The sequence below is a fragment of the Zalophus californianus genome, chromosome 7, assembly GCF_009762305.2.
Source record: "Zalophus californianus isolate mZalCal1 chromosome 7, mZalCal1.pri.v2, whole genome shotgun sequence".
Taxonomy (NCBI): domain Eukaryota; kingdom Metazoa; phylum Chordata; class Mammalia; order Carnivora; family Otariidae; genus Zalophus; species Zalophus californianus.
This window is the reverse complement of record NC_045601.1, coordinates 99,533,167-99,559,849: the sequence shown is the minus strand read 5'-3', so window position 1 is coordinate 99,559,849 and position 26,683 is coordinate 99,533,167. Positions and strand designations below refer to the sequence as shown.

General features: G+C 37.6%; 1 protein-coding gene across 6 annotated transcripts in view; it reads right to left on the bottom strand.

The window, feature by feature from the left end:
• Positions 1-26,683, bottom strand: part of PKHD1 (PKHD1 ciliary IPT domain containing fibrocystin/polyductin) — a 471,355-nt gene that overhangs the window by 149,930 nt on the left and 294,742 nt on the right. For all 6 annotated transcript variants that reach the window (XM_027602298.2, XM_027602301.2, XM_027602300.2 and 3 more), the window contains 2 exons: positions 20,588-20,725; positions 820-933 (listed from right to left, as the gene is read on the bottom strand). In XM_027602298.2, the coding sequence (XP_027458099.2) occupies positions 820-933; positions 20,588-20,725 (252 nt within the window). The remainder of the gene's footprint in view (positions 1-819; positions 934-20,587; positions 20,726-26,683) is intronic.

Here is a 26,683-nt window from a genome sequence, read left to right as displayed (position 1 = left end):
TGGACACCACAGGCAAAAATAAATTGAATGTTCCTATTATCCATTTAGTTTGTCAACTTGAAAAAAGTAAAAATATTCTTGAACCTCATATTCTTAAAAAGATAAAAGCATGGATGAAAAATCCTTTGGAAACAATAAAGCCCTGTCAAAGTACAGTACTATCTGGCAATGGCTAAACATGAAGAAACTAGGTATCAAACTTCACACCATCCTAACATGATTGCTTCCATTTTACTGGGTTGCTGAGATCTTAGAAAATTAGTAATGCCATTGAAAGAAAGTGAGAAAATGCTAGAATAAACAGCCTCTTATACCTATCCCTTAAAATGGAGTTAGTGTGGCTCTCACATCCTGGTTGGTGCAAGGCTGGTCCCAGCTTCTGTGCTCTTACACAGGTCAATTTTAAAAGAGGATTTGGTGCTGTGACAGCATCAAGTGAAGAAACTGTCAACAGTAAATGTTTCTTAATAATCTATAGATCTATCAATTAAAAAATATCTCAACAACCAAATAGTATTTACAGTTGATAACAGACTCCTTAGTCCAGGAGGACCAATCTGGATATAAATCTGGATATAAATCTAAGCTCTGACACTAGAAAGCTGTGTGGCCTTCTGCATATCGTTCATCATCTCGAAGTCTTATTTTTGACAACTGTGAAATGGACACTGTTACAGGAGACCTGGTAAGTGAAATAATAAATATAAATTATCTAGAAGAGTGCCTGGAATTTAGTAGATGTTCTATGGATGGTACTTCTATATCAGAAACACACACATTTCATTTCATTTTTAATAAAAAACTATATTATACTCTTACCAATTGTTCCTGGATCAATACGAATTCCATTGAAACGGTCACAGAAAACTCCCTCTGAGGCTCTAAGGAGAATCAGAAGCTTTTGTTCTTTTTCTAAGGGATTTTCCAAAGTACCTGTTTACAAAGAAAAGTATATTGTTTAAGTAAATTTGAAATTAAAAGAGAGAGGAGGGAATCATGATGTAATTTAGAGAATGCAAAGTAGATGCTATCAGGTAGGCTATATGGACAAGAGCCAATGGTCACATAGATAAAATAAGAAACAGGAAAAAAACGGGATGTAGTAAACTTCTCAGAGGTAGACCGGATTACTGCTCAGCAAATATTCACCGTTCTTTCTCCATTAGGAGGGTATACGTTCCTGATTACTAAAATTTAGCCTGGTCATGTGATTTGTTTTGGCCAATGAAATTTGGGTAGAAGTGATAGTAATACCAGTTCTGAGTTGATGCTTTCAAATACTTTGCCAGTTTTCACCAGATCATCGGCAATTATGTTCTGTGTTATGAAAGGAGAATTCTTTAAATAACACCTAATGCCTGAATGAAGAGACATACACAGCACACCTGAATAGTACACGGAACTGACGCTAGCATAAATATTTGTGGTTGTAAACCACTGAGCTTTGGGGCGGGTATTTGTTACACACTATTACAGCAAAACCTGGCTGATACACTGTCTGTGGCTGGATCTCCAAATTGCTTTACGTGCATTTTTGCATTTAATCTTCACAGCAAACCTGAGAAGTAAGCATGATTCTTATCTCAGTTTTAAATATCCATATATAACAAAGCTTAGAGGTTAAGGGACTCGTCCAAAATTCTCCAACTATTATGTAAGCGTCTGAATTTGAACAATGGTGAATTTGAATAATTTATGGCAAGCGATTTATTAAACAAGTACTAGGTTCTTTTCTAAGCCTAAATTATTTTAGCAGCATAAGGAGATAATCCGTTCAGGCTACGAAGGTCAGCATCGCTTTTGACTTCTGACTTCATTCCACTGATGCAAACAGAGGAGTTTGGTCACTTTTACAGGATGCAAACTGTCTGGGGAATTCTGCTGGAAGAGTGTTCGTATCGACCTAACAAAGGGGTTATTTTCTGCAGAACATACATCTTAAGACACAGAAAGTATTACAAAGATTTCGTTTTTCAAGAAGCAACTAGTGTGAAGATAGTCCCCAAACTCTACACTGGATCAAACAGGTTGACAAAGAACATTTGTTAGCAAATGAGACTTTCCAGTTTAGAAATTCCTGAAAACATAACTAAAACTGAGGTTGCCAAATACAGTGTGAAGTCACTGGTAAACTCAAAATTGCCTGGCTGTCATTTTGGTTAAGTGGTCTTTCAGGGGGTATAAAATCATTCTCCTCAGCCAGCATTCCATATATATACCTGGTCAGCCAAAAGGTTCCCATGTGAGTTGTGAGTTTACAGCTTGTTACATCTTTATAGTCTAGCCTTGGCAGCCATTAGTCCATGAGGCCCTGTTGGAAGTAAGCCTCCCAGAGGTAAGGAAATCTGCCTGGAGCCATACAGCAGGCCAGTGGGCGAGGATCAACCCCACAGCCTGTGTATTCCCAATGAATTGCTCAAGTCTGCTGTTACTCCACAGAGGCAGTGCCAATCCTCAGCTGAGTGACTAATGGAGCCTCTCAGCCCAAACAAAGATGTGCTAGAGCAGAAAGAAGAAAAGCAGGGGAGGAGGAGAATGTTAAGAAAAAGTGTGTGTGGTGTAGCTCTTATCTGGCAGCTTTAAGTCTGTCCAGTAAGCCGTTTTCCAACTGTGATTTCATTTATTTCACGGAGGGTAGTTTAGATTGTTGGGGGGGGAGGGGGAATGGCCTAGCACTAAACAGATACCAGAGAGAAAAAAGTAGAACAGTTTTTGCCCTAGAGAAACGTATGCAGAGTCCCACAAAGAGAGTTCAGCGTTCCTCTAAAATCAGAGATTAAATCAATTATGCAACCCCAAACTGCAGCACATGTGAGCTTTCGCAGAAAGTCTGGGCAAAATTAGTCTCTGCCGTGATAATTTGGTATCTGAAATTGACCAGAGTTTGATTTTTTTGTGTGTGTGATGTGGGGGAAGGGGACGATAGAGGATAGGGACTGGGTAGAAAGAAGACAAGAATGACCTAAGAGGAAAAAAAAATATGCTATTTTCACATTAAAATGCAGTACCTCTTGAATTTGTAAAAGCTGGTGAATGGGAAGCCCTGAAGGCCAGGCTCCTCTTTTATTCTCAAATCTAGCAATCAAAGAGAGGTGAGGGCTCCCACCAGCTTGGGCTTTGTCCCTAAATGACAGTGGCCACCTCTGAGAGAAAGCTCTCAAGATAATGCAGTTCCTCTCTGGGTTTCCTTTTCCCAGCTTCTTCAACCTGCTCTAAACTGTAGCAAAAGGCGTTTTTCAACCTGGATGAAATTAGATACCCGTGCTGGGGGGAAATCATTATTGCTGTGCTGCAGACATGATGGCTGTTTTTGCATTCATGAACTCATTTCCTTCAATTCTTCCAACCCTCTGATGGATTACTGTTGAGTTCTCAAGAAGGAACTGAGACAAAGAGAGGTTAGGTAACTTGCCAGAAATTACACAGCTAACAAGTGGTGAGCCTCGGCTTAGACTTAATAGGCACCATCCTAGGACATGTGGACATAGGGGAACAGGAAAGAAGTAAAGAGAGGTTGCCATTACTTAGTGTGATGGTGGGCAACAGAGGGGAAACAGAATATGTTCCAGATGCTAAAATCACCTGGGGAGATGGAAGAAATAAGTTCTGGTATACAAAAGATAGCTGTTATAATGATTTGAGGAATATGGTACAAATGGATTCCATGAACTTCAAAGGTAAGAGACAGGGAAAAGAAACTTACATTATTTTATTAACTAAAGCTCTTTGATGGAATCAAGTATAAACCTGGTTTACACTTAAGCCCACTCTCTCTACATGACTCCCCACACCTTGTACCTAAGCCAACACACACTGACTGACTTACCAGTCCCCTCCATGCTCTCCCCTCTGCACATGAGCGTCCCCGGGCTTTAATATCCCCACCGTTGTCCTGTCTAATTCCTAATCATCCCTCAAAGCTTGGCTCCACTGTAATTTATTTCTAACAGCCTTCTATGATTTTGAATTAGATGCCCTCTTTTGTGCATAAAAATGTCCACCCCCGGGGCGCCTGGGTGGCTCAGTCATTAAGCATCTGCCTTCGGCTCAGGTCATGATCCCAGGGTCCTGGGTTGGAGCCCTGCTTTGGGTTCCTTGCTCAGCGGGGAGTCTGCTTCTCCCACTCCCACTCCCCCTGCTCGTGTTCCCTCTCTCACTGTGTCTCTATCTGTCAGATAAATAAATAAAATCTTAAAAAAAAAAAAAAGTCCATACCCCTTGCTACAGTAATTCTCCCCCAAGGAGCTTGTCCTGAAGAAATAGTATGGAATAGGGACAAAGATGAATGCCCCGAGGTCTTCACTACAGTTTTATCTATTTATAGTTTCAAGCAATTGAAAATACTTTGAAATAACAAATGATTGGAAACCACTTTGTCCATCTAGATCCCTTCCTCCACCCCCACCCCACCCACCCCCCGCAGTTTCCTTGACATGCTCAAAAGCTGAGTCACCTAAGCCCAAAGGCAGGTCTGATGCCACCTCTTTTGGGATCTTTCCTTGTCAGTTAAGACTGAGTTAAGTGACCCCCTATGGGCTGTCACAGCATACCATGGCTTATCTCAGTACTTCTAAACTATGCCCAAAGTACCTTCTCCCTGATGGTCTCCTTCTCTTTACAGAGAGTTAATCGAGAGACAAGACTGTACTGCCAACAGAGTTCATTTATATTTTATCACAGAATTGGTGAACCAGTTATTTTTACCAATCTTCTTGCTTGCAGAAAACAATTAGAAATAAAGAGGAATACTCCAGAGTAAAAAAGACCCATTTCACCAATATTAGAATAATCTTAAGCATCTATGTGCCTAGCATCATAGCTGCAAAATAAAATAAAGCAAAAATTGACAGAATTACAAAGAAAATAGATGTATTTATAACAACAGTGGAAAATCAAACATAACTCACAGAATAAACAACAAGCAGTGAGCATATAGCGGTTTTGAATAATATGATTGCCAAATCTAACAATAGAGATGAAAAACTGAACTCATGAAGAACATGTATCATTTTCAGACATGCACAAGAGAGTCACATATATTGATCCTATGGTGACTGTAAAGTAAGTTTAACAAATTTAAAAGGATTGGAATCATATAGCACGTGCTTGCTGACCACAGTTCAATCAAAATATACAATTCATATTGAGAAAGGTTTATAAAATGGTCTATATTGAAATAAAGATTTTCCAATTATCTAGAGATACCATTAAGAGAGTGAAGAAACAAGCCAGAGAGTGGGCAAAGACATTTGCAATAATATAACCAACAAAAGGTATGTTCTACAATATATAAATGACTCCAATAAATCAATATAAAACAGATAATACATCATTTAAAAAAGGGCAAGAGAACATCTACTGCACAAAACAAGATATCAAATAGACAATAAAAAAATTTTAAAGTGCTCAATCATGTTAGAAATGAGAGAAATGCAAATTAAACAATAATGAGATTTCACTACATACCTGCTAGAATGGACTTCTGTTTAATTTAGCTGGGTACTTTTTTATTTCATAAACTTTTCTGTATATGCATATCATATTTCATAACCAGTAAAACTTTATTTATTATTATGTTTCAAGGACACTCATCAATAAGTATTTGTTGATCAAGAGAATGGAAACTGACCAAAATTCTATTTGTTTCACTGCTTCTCCATGCCATTAATATTTTTCAGCTTTATTGAGATATAATTGATATGCAAAAAAACCACATATATTTAATGTATACTGATTTAAGTTTTGACATATCTTCTTTTCAGTAAATCCAAAGCAACAAATTGTGTTTCTAAATAATTTGTATTTCTGTCCACATAAACCTTGAAGTTCCATGAAATATCATGATTGCACATGAAAGAAATTACCCCCCCAAAATCAATTTTGCACATTTTCTTTTGTCCTCTGAAATAGGTTATATGGTGATGACTTTAGAAGTTGAGCTTCTAACTGGAGCATAACTACTTTTCTCATGTCCTGCTATAGCTATTTTCTTCAGAGCAGAGCCTCTAGAACATTCTTTTTTTTTTTTTTAAAGATTTTATTTTTTTGACAGAGAGACAGCAAAAGAGGGAACACAAGCAGGGGGAGTGGGGGAGGGAGAAGCAGGTTTCCCAGGGAGTCCGATGTGGGGCTCGATCCCGGGACCCTGGGATCATGACCCGAGCCGAAGGCAGACGCTTAACGACTGAGCCACCCAGGCGCCCCGCCTCTAGAACATTCCTACTATCAGACCCAAACTGATAAATGGTGCTAAACCAATTAAATTGTGAAGCAGATTTTATTATGAATTAGCTTTTAATTCCTAGTGTCCATTTGAACCACCTATTCCTAAAACACTCCTCTCCTGTAGAATCAAACCTGGATAAAAAAAAAAAAAATGCAGGAGAGAGGGACTCTCAGTCCAATGAAATAATGATTGGTCATAAGAATAACCAGTAGGCACAATCAAATGATAATCTCTAACCCCCCTGAGAGTGATTTTATTAGGCTGACAAATTTTTATCATTGATGAGGTCTATCATTTTGTCCAACAATTGATAGAATATTAAGATAAAAGTTAATACATAATTTACTCATTCACATACTGGCAAAATGTATAAAAATCCTTAAACCTTTATAAACAAGGGTGAGCTTATTCACTTCTGTAAACCTTGGTTTCTGCAACTAGAAAATAGGCACAATAATAGCATATGTTTATTGAGAGTTTAAAGATGTACTGCATGTTAGTGATACATTGGTCCAGTGTCTACATATAATACAGAATGTTTGAAATGCTTTTAAAAATGTTGGCTCTTACAAAGATACAAATGTAGGGACCCGAAGGGGTACGTGTACCCCAATGTTTATAGCAGCAATGTCCACCATAGCCAAACTGTGGAAAGAGCCAAGATGTCCATCGACAGATGAATGGATAAAGAAGATGTGGTATATATACACAATGGAATATTATGCAGCCATCAAAAGGAATGAGATCTTGCCATTTGCAACGACGTGGATGGAACTGGAGGGTGTTATGCTGAGTGAAATAAGTCAATCAGAGAAAGACATGTATCACATGACCTCACTGATATGAGGAATTCTTAATCTCAGGAAAGAAACTGAGTGTTACTGGAGTGGTTGGGGGTGGGAGGGATGGGGTGGCTGGGTGATAGACATTGGGGAGGGTATGTGCTACGGTGAGCACTGTGAATTGTGCAAGACTGTTGAATCACAGTTCTGTACTTCTGAAACAAATAACGCAACATATTTTAAGAAAAAAGAAAAAGAAGATAACAGGAGAGGAAGAAAAGGGGAGTATGTCAGAGGGGGAGACGAACCATGAGAGATGATGGACTCTGAAAAACAAAGTGAGGGTTCTAGAGGGGAGGGGGGTAGGGGGATGGGTTAGCCTGGTGATGGGTATTGAGGAGGGCACGTTCTGCATGGAGCACTGGGTGTTATGCACAAACAATGAATCATGGAACACTGCACCAAAAACTAATGATGTAATATATGGTGATTAACATAACAATTAAAAAAATGTTGGCTCTTAGTAGTAATAATAGTAAAAAGTAGTAGTAGTAACAATGGAGAAATGACACATTTTAAAATTAACCTTTAAATTGAGAAATTGAGAAAAAGAAGGCAAGCCCTTCCCAACTAGTAATGTTCTGTTTCTACAGTGCTAGAAACTAGACATTTCAATGGTAAAAATATTAGGTGATTACTTATTTGAATGTCCGGCCCAAGGAACTGCAGAAAATACAATTAAATTTATCTTAAACTCATACGCTCTGGTAAGAGGTTGCTAAACAAGGAAACAAATTACTCATTCATTCATTTAATCACCTGTTAATTTAGTTTTTCCATGCAAAAAATAATTAAATAATACTTAACAGTTATTTTATTTATTACATAATTCACTATTTAAATAATTTAAAAATAATAAATTTCTAAGGAATCTTATGTTATTGTAACAGAAGTTCAAATATCCAAAATATAGTTTGGGGAACACCGGCTTACAAAATATTAAAATATTAAAGGAAGGATGTTACTGTTTAGTAGAGACTGATAGCCTGACAAAACAGAAGAATCATTTCTTGTGTTAGTGTTTTGCTTTAAAATACATATATATTTAAGTATAAAGTGATGTTTAGCTGTCAGAGAACTAATATCCATCTGCAAATAAAGAGATATTTCGGTGCTTAATTTCATTTTGAGATACGTATTAAACATTGGCTGCCAGTTTGCTTCAAGACTCACAGAAATGGAGTTTAGTGTTTTCCTGAACCTGTAAAGAATAAAGCTTTTATGCTTTTGTCTTAGAGTTAAATAACTACAATAATTAAAAGTAACATCCCTTTTGTGTCTCTTTTTTATTTCATCAGCTAACACGTAGTTTAATTAGAGAACTGTCACTGTAAACAGAAACTGATTTGTTGACTGATGATTCATATCAACTAATTTATAAATGATCCATTTTGCAGGTATCTAGGTATACTTATAGTCACATTAAATGTGTGATTATTTGTATTATTTTCTAATCATAGTTAAACTTGAAAGAGGAGATATATATATATATTTTTAACTTAATATGTTATTTTTAAACATCACTACAAGATTCTCTCTGGCTACTCAATGACTCTAACTACTGGGTATTGTGGCTTTAGGCTAGAGGATATGTTTTAATCTACACTTTTCTCTGGTTTGTCTCCTTTTTATTACTTAATCATCCAATGAGCCTTACAGAACTGTCAGTTTGGAAGGCAATAAACTGTGTATGGATTTTTCTTCTTTAGGATTGAGAAAGTCCCAATCATGGAAGCAATGAAAGAAACTTCCATACACCTAGTACTTCATTTCCTGACAATCAAAGTCATGTGCTAATGATGACCTTAGGCTCCTGGCTACAAATGTGAGACAGGGCTGACAAATACCCATCACTAGCTCTGCAAAACAATATGTGACAAGTTTTAAGATAAAAACCCAGTTCTTAGCATAATTACTGAGCAACGAGGCAGCATGTCATGTGACCTGGTTGTGACAGGCCAAAGACACAATGAACTGCCTTGTCCTCAGGGAAATTGATGTGCAGGGCATGTCCTTGCTTACCTAGTGATCAAGGAGGGTTCTATTAACTTTTAAAGACACTAATTATTACTGGTAATCCCTCTCTGAAATCCACCTATAAACTATCAGAAGTGCACTGTCCATTTGCAATTTTAGAACCATGAGATTAAACTACTCTTTCCTGGATATCTGGGTGGCTCAGTTGGTTAAGCATCTGACTCTTGATTTTGGCTCAGGTCACGATCTCAGAGTCGTGAGACTGAGTCCCATGTTGGCCTCTGTGCTGGGCGTGAAGTCTGCTTAAAATTCTCTCTCTGCCCCTTCCCACCCTCACACTCTTTCTCTTTAAATTAATCAATCAATCAATCTCTCTATTGAGTTGAACATTTGAATGAATAACATGTTAACATCATTGATATCTAAAATAACAAAGAACACATTTTAAGGCATACAAATGATGTCTCCTCTAAGAAGAGACACTGGTGAAAAAGATGACTTAAGACAGCTACTCATGGTCAAAGAAATGCAAAATTTAAAACAATCAACAAACCAATGTTTATTAAACAGGCTTTGAGTTGGGCATTTTTATGAGTTTTCTTCTCTTAGACTAAAAATTGAAAATACTTTGGATTTGTAGAATATCACCAACTTTTCCAATATGTTTCACCACTGTTTTATTCCTTTCATACCAGGGTGGGGGGTGGGAAGCATTGCAGTCATTTACACATTAACACTATAATTCCTTCCTTACAGATGTAGACGTTTAAGTCTAGGGACAATGAAAATGTTACAAGAAAAAGGCATTGAGCTGAAAGAAAGACTTAGATCTATCCATTCATTTATGTATATACTAATCAGTCACACAGCACAGTATCAGTAGCCTACTGTGCACTAGATACTTCAGTTACAAAATGTCTGAAGAATCCTATCATCTAATACACAGAAGGCATTCATGAAAACATACCATTTCATAACAATAAAATGAATGCAATAATGAAAATATGAACTTTTGAAAGGACCAGAAAAAAAGATACTGAAACCTAGTGAATGGAGTCAGGAAGTACTCACAGTAAAGATAGTCCCTGGGCACTGGCTTCAGGTATGAATATTTAAGGTAACTAAAATAGCGTCTAATCCTGGTCCTAGTCTTTATCAGCTAGGAGACCTAGAAACAAATCAGTAATCCCTCTGGATCTCAATTTCCTTATCCAAGCAATGAGACAGATGATTCACACAATCATTGAGGTCTGTGCTATTACTATTATAAATCTATTACTAGAGAATTTTCCAGAAGTTATAGAATAAGTTGCTTAACTAGAATTATAATATAGGTCTCCAGATTTGCCATATTTATGAGAGTCTTCAACTAATTTCTGTCTTATTAAAGTTATACTCACGAGATTATGAAAAAGTAACAATTTTCAGCACAATTTGGGCTCATTCATGTCTTAATACTTTAGCAAGTGACACTACATTGCTTAAAATCCAGCCTTCTTCCTGAAACTCATGTCTACTGCTCAGTAGTCTCCAGCTACTATGCTGCCATTCTGCTTTACAACAACATAAAGCACATTCCTGCTCTATCTTGGCACTTTTGCACTAGATCTGCCTTCTGTCTGGAAACCTGTAGTCCGAATCTTTGCAAGTCTAGCTTTTTCTTGTGTCTCTGGTCTGAGGTCACAATGACTTTTCAGAAAGGCTTTTACTAACTCCCTAATCTCTGGTGCACAGATCCAACCTGGACTTTACTTCATTTCATTAAACAGGAATCTTATCTGTCTTGCTTACTGTCGAGTACTCAAGTCCCAGGAAGAATTTTTGGCACACAGCTGGCATTCAATGAAAGAGTAAGAAAGGAAAGGAAGCAGGAAGGGGACAGAGACAGGATAAATCTATAAATAAAACTTTGGACAGTCATCATATTAGAGAAATTATTCTCTCCTTAATATTTACTAATTTGCCACATTTGCTCATCCAAAAGAAAGTTATTCATGAATGCATATAAAGGTTTCACGACATCACTTTTAATGTGGATGACTGTTCATTTTTAAACCTGAGATTTAATATGTCCAATTGTACTTAAGATTATATTAAAGTCAAAAAAAAAGTTGTTAAAGAATAGATAAATGGTATTGAACTCATTAAAAGTTACTGCCCCTCAAATAATGTGTTGAATTTTTTCTTTGTTCCACATGCAAAATAACATTTTGTATCAAAACTATATTGGACAGCCATTATAAAAAAAAAAAAAAAGCCAAAATAAGATGGCTGATTTCCTTTCCTACTTTCTTTGCTCTCTCTGCTATATCTTATATTAATGACCACTCTCTCTTTCTTGTAAATTCCCTCCTGTGTTTCAAGATATTATTTTCTTATCATTTCATTTTCATTCTACCTACATTTCTGTTTCTTTTCCATCCTCCTCCCTGAACTCAGCTTCCTCTACCACCCTTAAAAGGGTGGTGCTCCCCCACATTTTAGCCACTTACACACTCCATTGAAATCTAATTTTGAGGTGTATGAGTCTATGTATTCAACAAACAACTATAAGGGCTTCCTATGTGCCTGACACTATTCAAGCACTTTAATAAATAGTCACTCATTTAATTCTCATGAAACTCCATGAAGTAAGAACTATTATTATTCCCATTTTGGAGGTAAGGAAACTGAGACAGAGATAGATCCTGTAACTTACCTATAGTCACTCAACTAACAAGTGGTAAAAAGGTAATTCCATCCTGGCACTACCATCAACCCAGATCTCCCAACCTCAAATGTGGGCCTCACCTCACATCAAAATTGCCACTAGGTTCTAGTGATTTTTTATACCCTCAGTATTTCTGCAATTCATTCCTTCTCTTTAATTCCAATGCCTTAGTTCATTCCTTTGCTCTCCTGAAACACTTCAATAGCTTCTCACATTTCACTGTGTCCCTTCCAATACACCATCCACACCACCAGGAGTGACTTTAAAAAAAAAAAATTTTTTTTTATTTATTTATTTGACAGAGAGAGACACAGCGAGAGAGAGAACACAAGCAGGGGGAGTGGGAGAGGGGGAAGCAGGCTTCCTGCTGAGCAGGGAGTCCAATGTGGGGCTTGATCCCAGGACCCTGGGATCATGACCTGAGCCGAAGGCAGAAGCTTAACGACTGAGCCACCCAGGTGCCCCAGGAGTGATCTTTCTAAGACCAAACTTAATTATTTCACTTCCCTACCTAAAACTATCCAGTGACTACCCACTCACTGCCTTCATGATAAGCTCTAAACTCCTTAACATAATGTATAAAGCCAAGAAGCTTCACCAGCTACCACCAATGTATAAATCCTGCAATTCAGACAATTCCCTACAACTTCCTGAAGGTATAATATATTTCCACAAAGATGTGCCTTTTCAGATCTCTTCCTCTATCTTTAAGCTCCCTCCAGGTTGGAAGATGGGACTCTTCCAATTATGTTTTTACTCGTTTGTCTCCACTATTTTACTGAGACATCTCTTGAGAACTAGGGTGGTTGACTAATATTTCTGTGCATCCAACTTCTCCCATGGTACTTGGCAAATAATAGGCAATGAGCAAATACATGATGAATAAAAGAATGGACACATAAATGAAATACTCTAAGCTTATCCCAAATGTTTTATCAGATTAATGAGACAATCACTGAATGAAGAATGAAACTGAGTTTGGCATTTGTGATGCAGCTATAACCCTCTAAGCAAAGCTTTGATCTTAAACTTCCCTTCTAATTCTATAGCATTCTATCTTTCTACTCTACGAAAATTCAGTTGATACCTTTTGCCAGCACCAGTTGACTTAAAAGCAGGACAACCAAGAATATAATTCCACAATGTTAGGACTTGGATCAGATGGCATCAGACAGCAGACATACTCTGGCAGTGTTCTCTGCCAATGTCCACATCTATTAAGTCTGTTTACTAACCAGTCATTATTTATTTCATGTCGGGATTTCTTTAGGGTGTGGTAGAATTAGACAGATGGGTTGAAGGTTTTCCTTCAGGCATAATACACATAAAATTGGGCAGATGGGTTCCAGTAATCAACCTTTAGGCCTGGAACACATGGACAAAGCAGGGAGAAAAATAATACACCACTGTCTACTAATAGGTAAAATTATAGTGGGGAATGGGCAGATTTTAAAATCAGATTTGAAATGTATAAATCAAAACTGAAAAGATTCTGTGTCACTTCCCTTCAAAGGTATATTTTTCCAGGTAACAAGTTTTTATTATAGTGATAAGTGAACTCAGAAGTCTAAAAAACAACTTATAAATAAAAGACTAAACTTAACAATAGATGTCAACCTGAAATACATTTTTCAGGCTCAGTTTTATTAAGTATTTCAATCAGTTAGCTGAATGAGGATTTTATAGACTATTAAATGAATGGGCAAATGATATTAATCTGGGAAGGAAAGATCAGAATCTAAAAGGATTTCACCACTGTGGAAAAATGGATTGAAATGATAAAATAAAGAGATAAGTAAAAAGGTATCGCACTTAGATTGCCCCTAAAACTCAGGGGGAAAAAAAATAATCCTTACACAAGTGTGCAATGTAGAGATATGAACATGCAGAGGCAGCACATAAAAAAAGAATAGGAATTAGAGTTGACAATATAGTTGGCAGGACCAAGAGCATGAAGGGTTGGACAGAGAAGTTAATTTAATGTTTGGCTGTATTAATAAAAGGAGGGTATGTATTAAGGTAGCTGGAAGCTGATTGTGCTGGAGAGCTTCTGTTGACACCTCCTTTTCCAAACTTTGCCTTTCTTTCCTCTGCTCAGTGCCCCAGGATGCTGTTGACCTGCATGCTCTATATCAACTTCTCCTTTCCTCTGAGCTTGGGTTTAGCCAAATGATAGAACAAGCAAGAGATAAGGGAAGAAAGAAAGTGAGAGCAAGGTATTTTTTCCCATAGGTCTTTCCCTGTACCGAGTGAGTTCCAGATACACAAAAGATCATGGCACTGTCTGGCAATAACCTCCATAATTCCAGCAATGACTTCCTTTTCTCACTCCTTTAAAGCAAGGGGTAGTAAGGACACTCCGCTGTTACTAGCCTTATGGAATGTCCCATGCCATTTGGATTTTTGTGAATATTTCCTTCATTAACATCTCCTCAAATTGTCCAATTCAGTATGGCATCTATTTCCTTCAAGTAGCCTGACAGGTAAACTGTCATCAAATACCTATTACATGCCAAGCATGTAGAAAGCACTGTTATGTTTAATGGTTTTAACATCCCTCCGAGGAAGTTTTTCTTTTGCCATATACTTTACTGATGAATAAATGGATGTGTCCAGAGGGTGACTTGCTTAAGGTCAAACAGCAAGTAGGTAACCAAGCTGGATTTGATCCCAAACCATTTGACTTAGAGCCCATGCTCATCACTATACTCATTTTACTCTGTTCAGAGTAAGTCAGGGTCCACCCAGGAAAATTTCTTTCCCTCTGGCTTCATACTCTCAGAGGAATTGAAAAAAAGCGGTGTTTAAAGGCAATGTTAAGAGAGTGTGAGGGATCTCATAACTCTGAGATATGTGAAGTGAGTACAAATTTGTAAAATCTCTCTGAAAAGCAATTGACAACATGTATCAAGGACCTTAAAACATGCACTTATCTGAACAGAAAAGAAATAGAAAAACAACCATAAAACAAGTAGGGAAATGGCAATGAGTACATACCTATCAACAATTACTATGAATGAGAATGAACTAACTAATGGTCCAATCAAAAGACATGGAGTGATGGAATGGTTAAAAAAGCAAGACCTATTTATATGCTACCTACAAGAGACTCATTTCAGACCTAAAAAGACACATGCAGATTGAAAGTGAAGGGATAGGGGTGCCTGGGTGGCTCAGTCATTAAGTATCTGCCTTCAGCTCAGGTCTTGATCCTAGGGTCCTGGGAACTAGCCCCACATCAGGCTCTCTGCTCAGTGGGAAGCCTGTTTCTCCCTCTCCCACTCCCTCTGCTTGTGTTCCCTCTCTCGCTGTGTCTTTCTCTGTCAAATAAATAAATAAAGTTAAAATAAAAAAAGAAGTGAAGGGATAGAAAAATATTTATTGTACAAATGGAGGTAAAAAGAAAGCCAGGGTAGCAAGCAGACAAAATAGACTTTAAAACAAAGACTGTAACAAGACACAAAGAAGGACACTACATAATCATAAAGAGAACAATCCAACAAGAAGATATAACAATTGTAAATATTTATGCACCCAACATGGGAGCACCCAAATACATAAAGCACTTATTAACAAATATAAAAGAAGGAATCAATAGCCATGGGATAATAGTAGGGGAATTTTACACACCATTTATATCAATGGATAGATCATCCAAATAGAAAATCAACAAGGAAACAGTGGCTTTGAATGACACATTAAGCCAGTTAGATCTAACAGATATATTCAGAACATCCCATTCTAAAACAGCAGAATACACATTCTTTTCAAGTGTACATGGAACATTCTCCAGAATAGATCACACAATAGGCCACAAATCAAGTTTCAACAAGTTCAAAATGAGCAAAGGCATATAATGCGTCTTTTCCAACCATAATGCTATGAAACTAGAAATCAACCACAAGAAAAAAATCTGGAAAAAGCACAAACACATGGAGGTTAAATAACATTCTACTACAGAATAAATGGGCCAACTGAGAAATCAAAAAGGACATTAAAAAAAAATACATGGAGACAAATGAAAATGAAAGCATAATGGTCCAAAATATTTGTGATGCAGCGAAAGCTATTCCAGGAGAGAAGTTTATAATAATACAGGCCTACCTTAAGAAGCAAGAAAAATCTTAAATAAACAACCTAACCTTACACCTAAAGGGAGCTAAAAAGAAGAACAAATAAAACCCCAAACTAGTAGAAGAAGGAACTAATAAAGATTAGAGCAGAAGTAAACAAAACAGAAACTAAAAAAACAATAGAATGGATCAATTAAACCAGGATTTGTTTCTCTGAAAAGATCAACAAGTTGATAAACCTTTAACCAGACTCTTCAAAACAAAACAAAAAAGAGAGAGAGAGAGAGAGAGAGTGAAAGAGAGATGACTCAAATAAACAAAATCAGAAATGAAAGAGGAGAAATAACAATTATCACAGAAATACAAAGTATACTAAGAGAATATTATGAAAAGTTATATGCCTACTATATGCCAACAAATTGGACACACTAGAAGAAATGGATCAATTCCTAGAAACATATAACCTCCCAAAACTGATTGAGGAAGAAGTAGAAAATTTGAACAGACCAATTATCAGCAATGAAATTGAACCAGTTATCAAAAAAAGTCCTTACAAGCAAAAGTCCAGGAGCAGATGGCTTCACAGACAAATTCTACTAAAGATTTAAAAAAGAGTTAATGCCTATTCTTCTCAAACTCTTCCAAAACAATAGAAGACAAAGGAAAGCTTCCAAATTCATTATATGAGGTCAGCATTACCCTGATACAATATCAGATAAAGGTACTACAGAAAAAGAGACTATAGGCCACTATCTCTGATGAACACTGATGTAAAAATCCTCAACAAAATATTAGCAAACTGAACCCAACAGTACATTAAAAAAAATCATTCATCATGATCCACTGGGATTTATTCCTGGGAGGCAAGGATGGTTCAGTATTTGCAAATCAGTCAATGTGATACATCACATGAACAAGAGAAAGAATAAACATCATATGATCACTTCATTAGATGCAGAAAGAGCATTTTACAAAGTACAATATCCATTCATGATACAAACCCTCAACAAAGTAGGTTTAGAGGGAACACATCTCAACATAACAAAGGTCATAGATGAAAAAAACCACAGCTAGCATCAGACTCAATGATAAAACACTGACAACCTTTCCCCTGAGGTCAGGAACAAGACAGCGATGTCCACTCTCACCATCTTTATTCAACATAGTACTGGAAGTCCTAGCCACAGCAATCAGACAAGAAAAAGAAACAAGAGGCAGCCATATTGGTAAGGAAGAAGTAAAACTTTTACTATTTGCCGATGTCATGATACTATATATAGAAAACCCTAAAGACTCCACCAAAAAACTACTAGAACTGATAAATGAATTCAGTAAAATAGCAGGATACAAAATCAATATACAGAATTCCATTGTATTTCTATACACTAATAATGAAGTAGCTGAAAGAGAAATTAAGAAAACATTCCCATTTATAATTGCACCAAAAATAATGAAATACCTAGGAACAAACTTAATCAAGGGGGTGAAAGACCTATACTCTGAAAACTATAAAATAATGATGAAAGAAATTGAAGATGACACAAAGAAATGGAAAGATATTCCATGTTCATGGATTTGGAGAACAAATATTGTTAAAATGTCCATATAATCCAAAGCACTGTCCACCTTTAATGCAATCCTTATCAAAATACCAACAGCATTTTTCATAAAACTAGAACAATTAATCCTAAAATTTGTATGGAACCACAAAAGACCCTGAATAGCCAAAGAAATCTTGAAAATGAAGAACAAAACTGGAAGTATCACAATCCCAGATTTCAAGATATACTACGAAGTTGTAGTAATCAAAAAAATATGGTACTGGAACAAAAATAGACACATCGATCAATGGAACAGAATAGAGAGCCCAGAAATAAAAACACTATTATATGGTCAATTAATCTTCAACAAAGCAGGAAAGATTATGCAATGAGAAAAAGACAGTCTCTTCAACAAATGGTGTTGGGAAAACTGGACAGCAACATGCAAAAGAATGAAACTAGACCCCTTTCTTACACCATACACAAAATGAACTCAACAAGGATTAAGGACCTAAATGTGAGACCTGAAACCAGAAAAATCCTAAAAGAGAGCACAGGCAGCAACTTCTTTGATATTGACCATAGAAACCTTTTTCTAGCTATGTCTCCTGAGGCAAGGGAAACAAAACAATACATGAAAATAAAAAGCTTCTGCATAGCAAAGGACACAATCAACAAAACTAAAAGGCAACCTACTAAATGGGAGGCGATATTTGCAAATGACATATCTGACAAAGAGCTAGTATACAAAATATATAAAGAACTTATAAAGCTCAATACCTCCCAAATGAAAAATCCAATCAACAAATGGGCAGAAGACATGAACAGACATTTTTTCCAAAAAAGACAAACAGATTCTTAACTACAGAGAACAAACTGGTGGTCTCCTGGAGAGGTAGATGAGGAGATGGGTAAAACAGGTGAAGGGGATTAAGAGCACACTTATCATGATGAACACTGAGTAATGCATAGGATTGCTGAATCACTATATTGTACACCTGAAACTACTGTAACACTGTATGTTAACTATACTGGAATTAAAATTTTTAAAAATGTTTTGGAACTAGACAAAGGTAATTGTTGCACAACATTGTGAATGTACCAAATGCTCCTGAATTTAACTTGATTAAAATTGTGTTATGTGAATTTTACCACAGTTAAAATAAAATCTTGCACTTATCCTTAGGCCCATTAATTCTACTTACAAAAGTCTATCCCAGGGAAATAATCAGAGATATAAATAATGACTTAAGTGCTAAGATGTTTATTGCATAGTAAGTTACTAGGACAAAAAGAAATCTGAAATAAACTTGATATTCAACAACAGAAAAATGGTTAACTAAATTGTTATACATGGATGCATATGTATATACTCACATAGATAATGGAATATTAAAATTATTAAAATCATATTTTGGAAATAGAAATGTGTTGGGGAAATTCTCACATTGTTAATATAGGCTCCAAAAAATTATCACACTGTGTACCCTGTGTTTTAAAGTAGGTATGTGTGTACATGCCTGCATGAGTCTGAAAAAAATGATTTTAAGACAAGACTACAAAAACATAACTGTGGTTATCTTCACAGTTGGGAATATGAGTGACTACTTCATTTCTGCTGTATAACTTCCCATTTGCTTTTCTGTATTCCCAGTTTTGTATAACAGACTGAAAAAATAAAAATTATTTTAAAACATCAATAACTATAATTAAAATAACTATGATTTAACTATAGTTAAAATAATAGGAACTGCATAATCTGAAAAAATAAAAGAGACGATTCAAGAAATTGTGAATGAAGGGCTATCAAAGGGAAGGGAATCTGACACTCATCCTGTATGGATCAGAGAGAAGAACACAAAATAACAAATTAGAGAAAGACAGACTGGCTTACTAGAAGCAAAAGAATTCTTTTTTTTTTTTTTAGAAGAAAAAATTTTAATAGGGTTTTTAAAAATGGGAACGAGGAACAGGTTGTCTTAAAATGTTTTGACTTTTCTGTCATTAGAAGTATTTGAGAAGAGGCTTGACCATAATTTTTCAGGAATTATCTCACAACAATTTAAAGTTTAGGCCTCGAAATCTTTTTCACGACAGATTCTAAAACTTGGATGCTACCAAGTAATAATATCTGAATATTTCCTTACCATCAGTGATTTATTTCTTTGGGATAAGGTATTATTGTTTCTGGGAAGTTTCTTTTAATCTCCTTTGGGGGGTGGCAAAGCAGACTGCCTTACTAAGCTCAAAAGCAGTTCCTTGGGGGGCAGAATACATGTTTTTGATCATTATTGCCTACAACAGTCCCAAGTCCACAGTCCACCTATAGCAACTCCTATTTTTTATTCGCGTAAGCCAACGCACCAGACCTGATTAATACACTATCCCCAGATCTACTCCACCCTGCTTGTCCCTTGGCCCCAGCAACATGCTTCACTCCCAGCCAGAGGAACCCCATCTCCTGGCACTACTGAGCCTCTGGCCCCTCCGCTAGCTGCCCAGGGAGCTGCAAAACATAACAGAGAAAGACAGAGGAGTTCGTGGGTTCAGGGTGGACAAAGTGAACTGCTGTCCTTCTCCCCAGCTGCTCCCCCTTATTGTCCCAAGATGTGGTGGTTCTATAAAGCTTCTCTTGAGGCATCTCACGTAGCCAAGCAAAGAGCCAGGTTTCCTTAAGCAGCTGTGCCCACCTTCTGTTTGCTTTCCCCCTTCTCCTTTCACTTTCTCTTTTATCCTCACTCCCATTTCACTGCAATTATTTGTCCCAGTAAAGCATTAGCACCTGTCTCGCTTTCACATCTGTATTCCTAAGGATCTGCACTAAGATAGCAATTGAAATTTTACCATGAGTTAGTTAACCAAAGGATAAATCATTCTGAAAGAGTGAGCTATAGGTAAATTCTTAGACAAAGAACCAAAGGCAGAATTGATCTGTGGCCTGGAGGAAGCCAGGAGCCCTACCATGAGCAGCAGCATGGGAACCCTAGGGCCAGAAACATGGCCTGATGACCATCGCTGGCCATGAAACTGACCCATCAAAGTCACCTCTGTCTGTGGTGTCTAAAGCTTGTAGAGGAAAAGCTTTACTAGTAAACTCGCCCCTTCCCTTAACCCTCCCCAAAGTCCGTTAACCAACCTGCTGGATGACACCACCATTTCCCAAGGCCTTTCTAACAGATGACACCACTGTGTTCCCAATCCTCGTGCCCTGTACTTACCAACTTTCAGCTCCCCGCCTGCAATGACCATGCACGCCACACTCAGAAGGTTGCTTCTGTCCACAGGGAATTCTAAAGTCCCCATCACATAAAGGCCTTTGAGGAATGGAAGATTTGTATCCACAAGGACTGTCCTATCTGCAGAAGAAAAGGAAATTGCTCAGACACATAACCAAAAAAAGAATTGCCTTCTCTCCTCCACTGATTTACTCTGGGATTCTCCAGGCGATTCAGGAGCTGCTTACATTGCTACCCATGCCAGGACAGGTGTAGCAACTAGAACAAATAGTTTGTTAAAGACTAGGTCTTAATAAGGAGGTAGGAGGAAAAAACCCCACATGATTAATAATTTTTCCATGGCCCAACAAACCAAGTGTTATGGACGAAAGGCAGTGTTTATACCACAAACCTATATGTTTTATTTCTTAGAGGGTGGGGAGGGGCTGAGGCAGAGGCAGAGAGAGAGAATCCTCAAGCAAACTCCCAGCTGAGCACAGAACCCAACACGGGGCTGGATCCCACAACCCTGAGATCATAACCTGAGTTGAAATCAAGAGTCAGATCCTTAACCAACTGAGCCACCCAGGCATGCACACCCCCCTCCCCTGCCCATACTACTTTAGTGCAAATGCACTAAAAATGCCCTATCCTTTGTCCCTTCCCTTCATTTTGGCCATAGTTTCAGAGAGGTAGAGAACCACAGATATGACCTTGGCCTCTGAAGTCAGATTATTTGGATGCGAATCCCAGCTCTGCTACTTATTAGCTGTGTGAACCAACACCTTTGTCTCTTTGTGCCTCGGTTACCCAATCTGTGAAATGGGAATAATAAAAATACCTGCTTAATCGTAGGGCTTTTGTGAAGGGTGAAATGAGTTCATAGATCTAAAGTGCTTACATAGTACTAGTAATCTCCCAATTTAGAGAGAGATTTACGTTTCCTGATTTATGTTCCTACCACATAAAGCTAAGGTCTGGTGTGTTCTCAAAAAATGCTGGGTATTTTCATTACTGGCCCTGTTGTCAATTAGTTTGGCATGCTTGTAGAATTCACTGGACAACTTAAAACCATTGTTCTTCATCTCCGCTTTCAAAAATTTCCATATAACTTCAGAAGAAAGGAATCATAGTTTTTGTCTGAAAGTAACAATAGGGAAATACATGAATAAAAATTCTCATTTAAAACAGTAAATATTTCATGTATGCCAAAGTATTAAGTGTTACTTTATGAGGCTTAGTAGTAATTCAACACAAATTAAAGATCTCAAATAAATGCTTCTGCTTGAATTTCAAGTACCGTAATCACTGACACATGTAAAGTTTTTAAGGAATTTTGTTAACATAATCTCATGCCTCATTCCAGGAAACAATGTACCCTGCTGTTTTTAAGGAACTGCCCTCCAAATTAACGTCTCAGAGGCTGTCTTTCCTAGTCCCCAACTACTTCCCTAGCTGTAAGACAGCCACACCCTCCTGTGGCAGAGATTGTAGGGTTGTAAACCAACTAGTTCCCTTTTCCTCCTGGGTTCACAGTTAGACCATGTTTTCTAGCCTCCTTTGTAGTTAGGCAAAGCCACGCGATTGAGTTGTAGTCAATAAAATGTAGGCAGAATTGAAGTGGGATATCTCCAGCATACACTTCCTTCTCTCCCTTGTCTCTCAGTTGGAGAGTAGAAAAATGGTTCTTAAGGTATAGCTGTGGTCCAACAGCATCAGCACCACCCACTCACCCATCAGAATCAACCCAGGTTCTAGCTCTGCTGGTAAGACATTTCTAGTCTTCTCCCCATTGGACCCACCACCCCTCCCCCATGGAAATCTCTCTACCTTCTGATAACAGAACATTAAAACACATTATTGTAATTCTATCCATAACTAGTGTATATAAGGAGATAACTGTCACTGGGCTCTTCCTCAGTGTAATTATGCCTTTCTCACCCACTGTAAGTTTTCTTAGGGGAAGCAACCGTCCATTTTTAAAAAGCCCTCGTGCTTACTGTGACATCAAAGACAAAGTTGTTAAATAAATGTTGTCCAGATCTGCCAAGTTTATTTCCCTACACACCTGAAATTCAAGAGCACATTAGTAACTAATACAAAATGAACAAACAGGCTCAACAGATAAAAATGAATATATATTTCAATTTCATCTCAGGTACTTTAAAAACATTCAAACAAAAGAGTGAAATACCTAGAGGATGTTCTAGGTTTAACACACATTTTGTGTTTCATGAGTTTTATATGATTTCAAAAGCAAGACAGAAATTATTTCAAGTCAGCACCTTTTAAAAAAACAAGAGTTCTATACCAACAATGGCCTTTATCTCTTCCAATCTATGGCCCATACTACCGATGTTTGGCTGCTGAGCCTGATTGTACAAAATGATTAAGTTCCTTCAAAAAATGTTTTCTCTCATTCATAGAGTACTCACACACATAAAAGCATGATATTAGGCTTCTTTTTAACAAACTTATCAGGTAAAATATGACAATAACACAGAATCTAAAATTTTCCTCTTGGTCTTTATTACATATCCTTCTTAGAAGAAATTTTTCCTTTTAATTGCCCTATCGACTCCAAATATACCAACAAATTTCACACAAATCATAGAGAGCCTATTTTTTTTATTTTATTTATTGTTATGTTAATCACCATACATTACACATCATTAGTTTTTGGTGTAGTGTTCCATGATTCATTGTTTGTGCATAACACCTAGTGCTCCACACAGAACTTGCCCTCTTTAATACCCATCACCAGGCTAACCCATTCCCGCACCCCCCTCCCCTCTAGAACCCTCAGTTTGTTTCTCAGAGTCCATCGTCTCTCATGGTTCGTCTCCCCCTCCGACTTACTCCCCTTCATTCTTCCCCTCCCGCCATCTTCTTCTTTTTCTTTTTTCTTAACATATGTTGCATTATTTGTTTCAGAAGTACAGATCTGTGATTCAACAGTTTTGCACAATTCACAGCGCTCACCATAGCACATACCCTACCCAATGTCTATCACCCAGCCACCCCCTCCCTCCCACCCCCCACCACTCCAGCAACCCTCAGTTTGTTTCCTGAGATTAAGAATTCCTCATATCAGTGAGGTCATAGGATACATGTCTTTCTCTGATTTACTTATTTTGCTCAGCATAACACCCTCCAGTTCCATCCACGTCGTTGCAAATGGCAAGATCTCATTCCTGTTGATGGCTGCATAATATTCCATTGTGTATATATACCACATCTTCTTTATCCATTCATCTGTCGATGGACATCTTGGCTCTTTCCACAGTTTGGCTATTGTGGACATTGCTGCTATAAACATTGGGGTGCACGTACCCCTTCGGATCCCTACATTTGTATCTTTGTGGTAAATACCCAGTAGTGCAATTGCTGGATCATATGGTAGGAGAGCCTAACTATTGTAAGCTCCATGAGAACAGAGATCATAGCTGCAATTCTCACTTTTATTTTCTGAGGAAATTGAACTATAGATACTCAGAATTAACACCAAAGAACACACACACACACATACACACGCACGCATGCACGCATGCACCCCCACATGTAAAATCTAATAGCTATTCGAGGGGAAGTATAGGATGAAGACAAGAGTTGAAACATTGCTCTCATTGCTTTTGACACCACTTTCCACTTTGAAATTTCCTGTCTAGGGGCACCTGGGTGGCTGAGTCCATTAAGCATCTGCCTTCAGTTCAGGTCATGAGCTTGGGGTCCTGGGATCAAGCCCCGCTTCAGGCTCTCTGCTCAGTGGGGAGCCTGCTTCTCCCCCTCCCTCTGCCTTCTGGGTGCTCTCTCTCTCTTGCTGTCAAATAAATAAATAAAATCTTTTTTAAAAAGAATGAAATTTCCCGTCTATTCACCTTTTCTTCTTTCTTCTCATTCCCCATGATGTGCCAAATCTTGTTGGGTGGTGGGAAATCAGACATGAGTAAGACATGTGTCCCATCATCAGATGAGGATAGATAAACAAATAAGTACAATGTGATATACGTGAAATGATAATACAGTTGACCCTTGAGCAAATGGGTTTGAACAGCATGGGTCCACCTATACATGGATTTTTTTTTTTTTTGTAAACAGAGTACAGTACTTATTGCAAATGTCCTTTATCTTCCTCATGGTTTTCTTAAAACATTTTCTTTTCTCCAGCTTACTTACTGAAAGACTGCAGTAGATAATATATGCAACATACAAAATACGTGTTAATCGACTTTATGTTATTGGTAAGGCTTCTGGTCAACAATAGGCTATTACAAGTTACATTTGGGGGGTCAAAAGTTATATAAAGATTTTTGACTGCACAGGGTAGGGGATCAGCACCCTAGCTCCCATGTTGTTCAAGGCCAACTGTATATTTTTTCATTATATAGAGGTTGACCTCATCTTTACTCCCAACTACTTCAAAATGGAAAGTCTATCAATGTGCCTAATAACAAAATTCTGTTAAGATGAAAGAAACACATGCCCTATAAATATTTCTATAAAGGAATTTTCATATCATAGTAACAGAGACTACAGCCATCACTGCAAGTAACAAATGCAGAAAAATTCATTCCAATGTAGTCTCCACAGTAGATCAGCTGCAGGTCCAAACTGACGAATCCTCAACTATAATGACAGCCTGTAATAGATGTCTCTCTCTTCCAGGGGTGGAAAATTGGGATCAATATGCCACTTTCTCTGAGTAGCTTCATTTCCATGAAATTACTCAAAACATTTCAGAGAAAAAAATCACTCAGAAACAGCTATTTATACAACCCACTTAAAAACATGAATGATAGACCACCTCTAAATAAACTGTAGCCCGCTGCTTTTCATCTTGCCTTGCTTTGACCAAGGCTGTTCCATCCTACTCTGTCAGTGACCCATCTATCCTACTTGAGAGAATGAGCACAGGCATATGGAGGGAACCATCTGGAATTTCTGTTGCTTGATGGGAGGCTGATGGGGGAACAGATCTGGGAAGAGACTCCAAAAAGAATTAACGAGTACCAGATGTAATTAAAGACTGCTTTTTCCCCCCAAAGGAGCTCAGGACCAGCCTTGGGGTGGTGCCTCTTGGTTCCGAATTACACCCCCTTTCCACTTGTTCATCTATCAAGCACTAAACATCCCACATCTTTATTTTAGCATCTTTTGCCAAGCAGTGGGTTTTTTTTCCCCCTAAAGGGTTGTATTTTGACAATTATAAGGACAAAGCCTTAAAAATAATATCTGGAAAGTTAACGCTAAAGAGGAATCACCTGAATTTCCCCATGTATCAAATACAACAACAACAACAACAACAAAGAGGCTTTAGTCTTCTATAAATGCACTAGCTACCCTTATGACCAGAAAGCTTGAACCAAATCAAAAGGCAGATGTCTCTGACAGAGAGCTAGGGATTCTTTTGTATTGGGACAAATTTGGTTACAAAGCATTCCATATCATTTCAACACTAGATTTAAACTCATTTTTTTTCCACAGCAAAGTCAGGGAATCAAGGTCACTATTGTGTAGCATTCCAAGGGTCTGACACTTGTCTAAATCCTGTAGAAATGAGATCAAGGGCGAAGGGCACAGATCCTGGGAATAATGATGGGGTCACATTAACAGGCATAATTTAGGGCAGGCCGACCCACTGCTTGTATGGTATTCACTGTATCAGGCCCCATAACTTAGGTGGTGAAGACAGTTTCCATTACAACCCTGCTATTGTCAGAAACACAGCTTACAACCAACTTTGGACATAGCTCAGACTTCTGAGGGAGCGTGATGGCATGCAAGGGCAAAGCAGGACATACAAGGACTATTTGTGGGCTTGTCATTTTCCTGTACCTTCCATAATTAACAATTAAACACAATTGTTTCTACATTCAGCCTTGCCCACAATACTTTCCCATAAATATATGAACCAATGGAAAAGTAAGTTTTAGTGCCATTTGGAACAGTAATTGGTGGGGTTTTCTTTCCTTTGTAGTCTTGCTTAACTTTTGATGAATCTAACGATTTATCCAATATTCTGTCTACACAATTTATGAGAATGGCTGGTGCATCCACAAAAAAGTACTCTTAAAATAGAATGGGAATTCTCATACATAA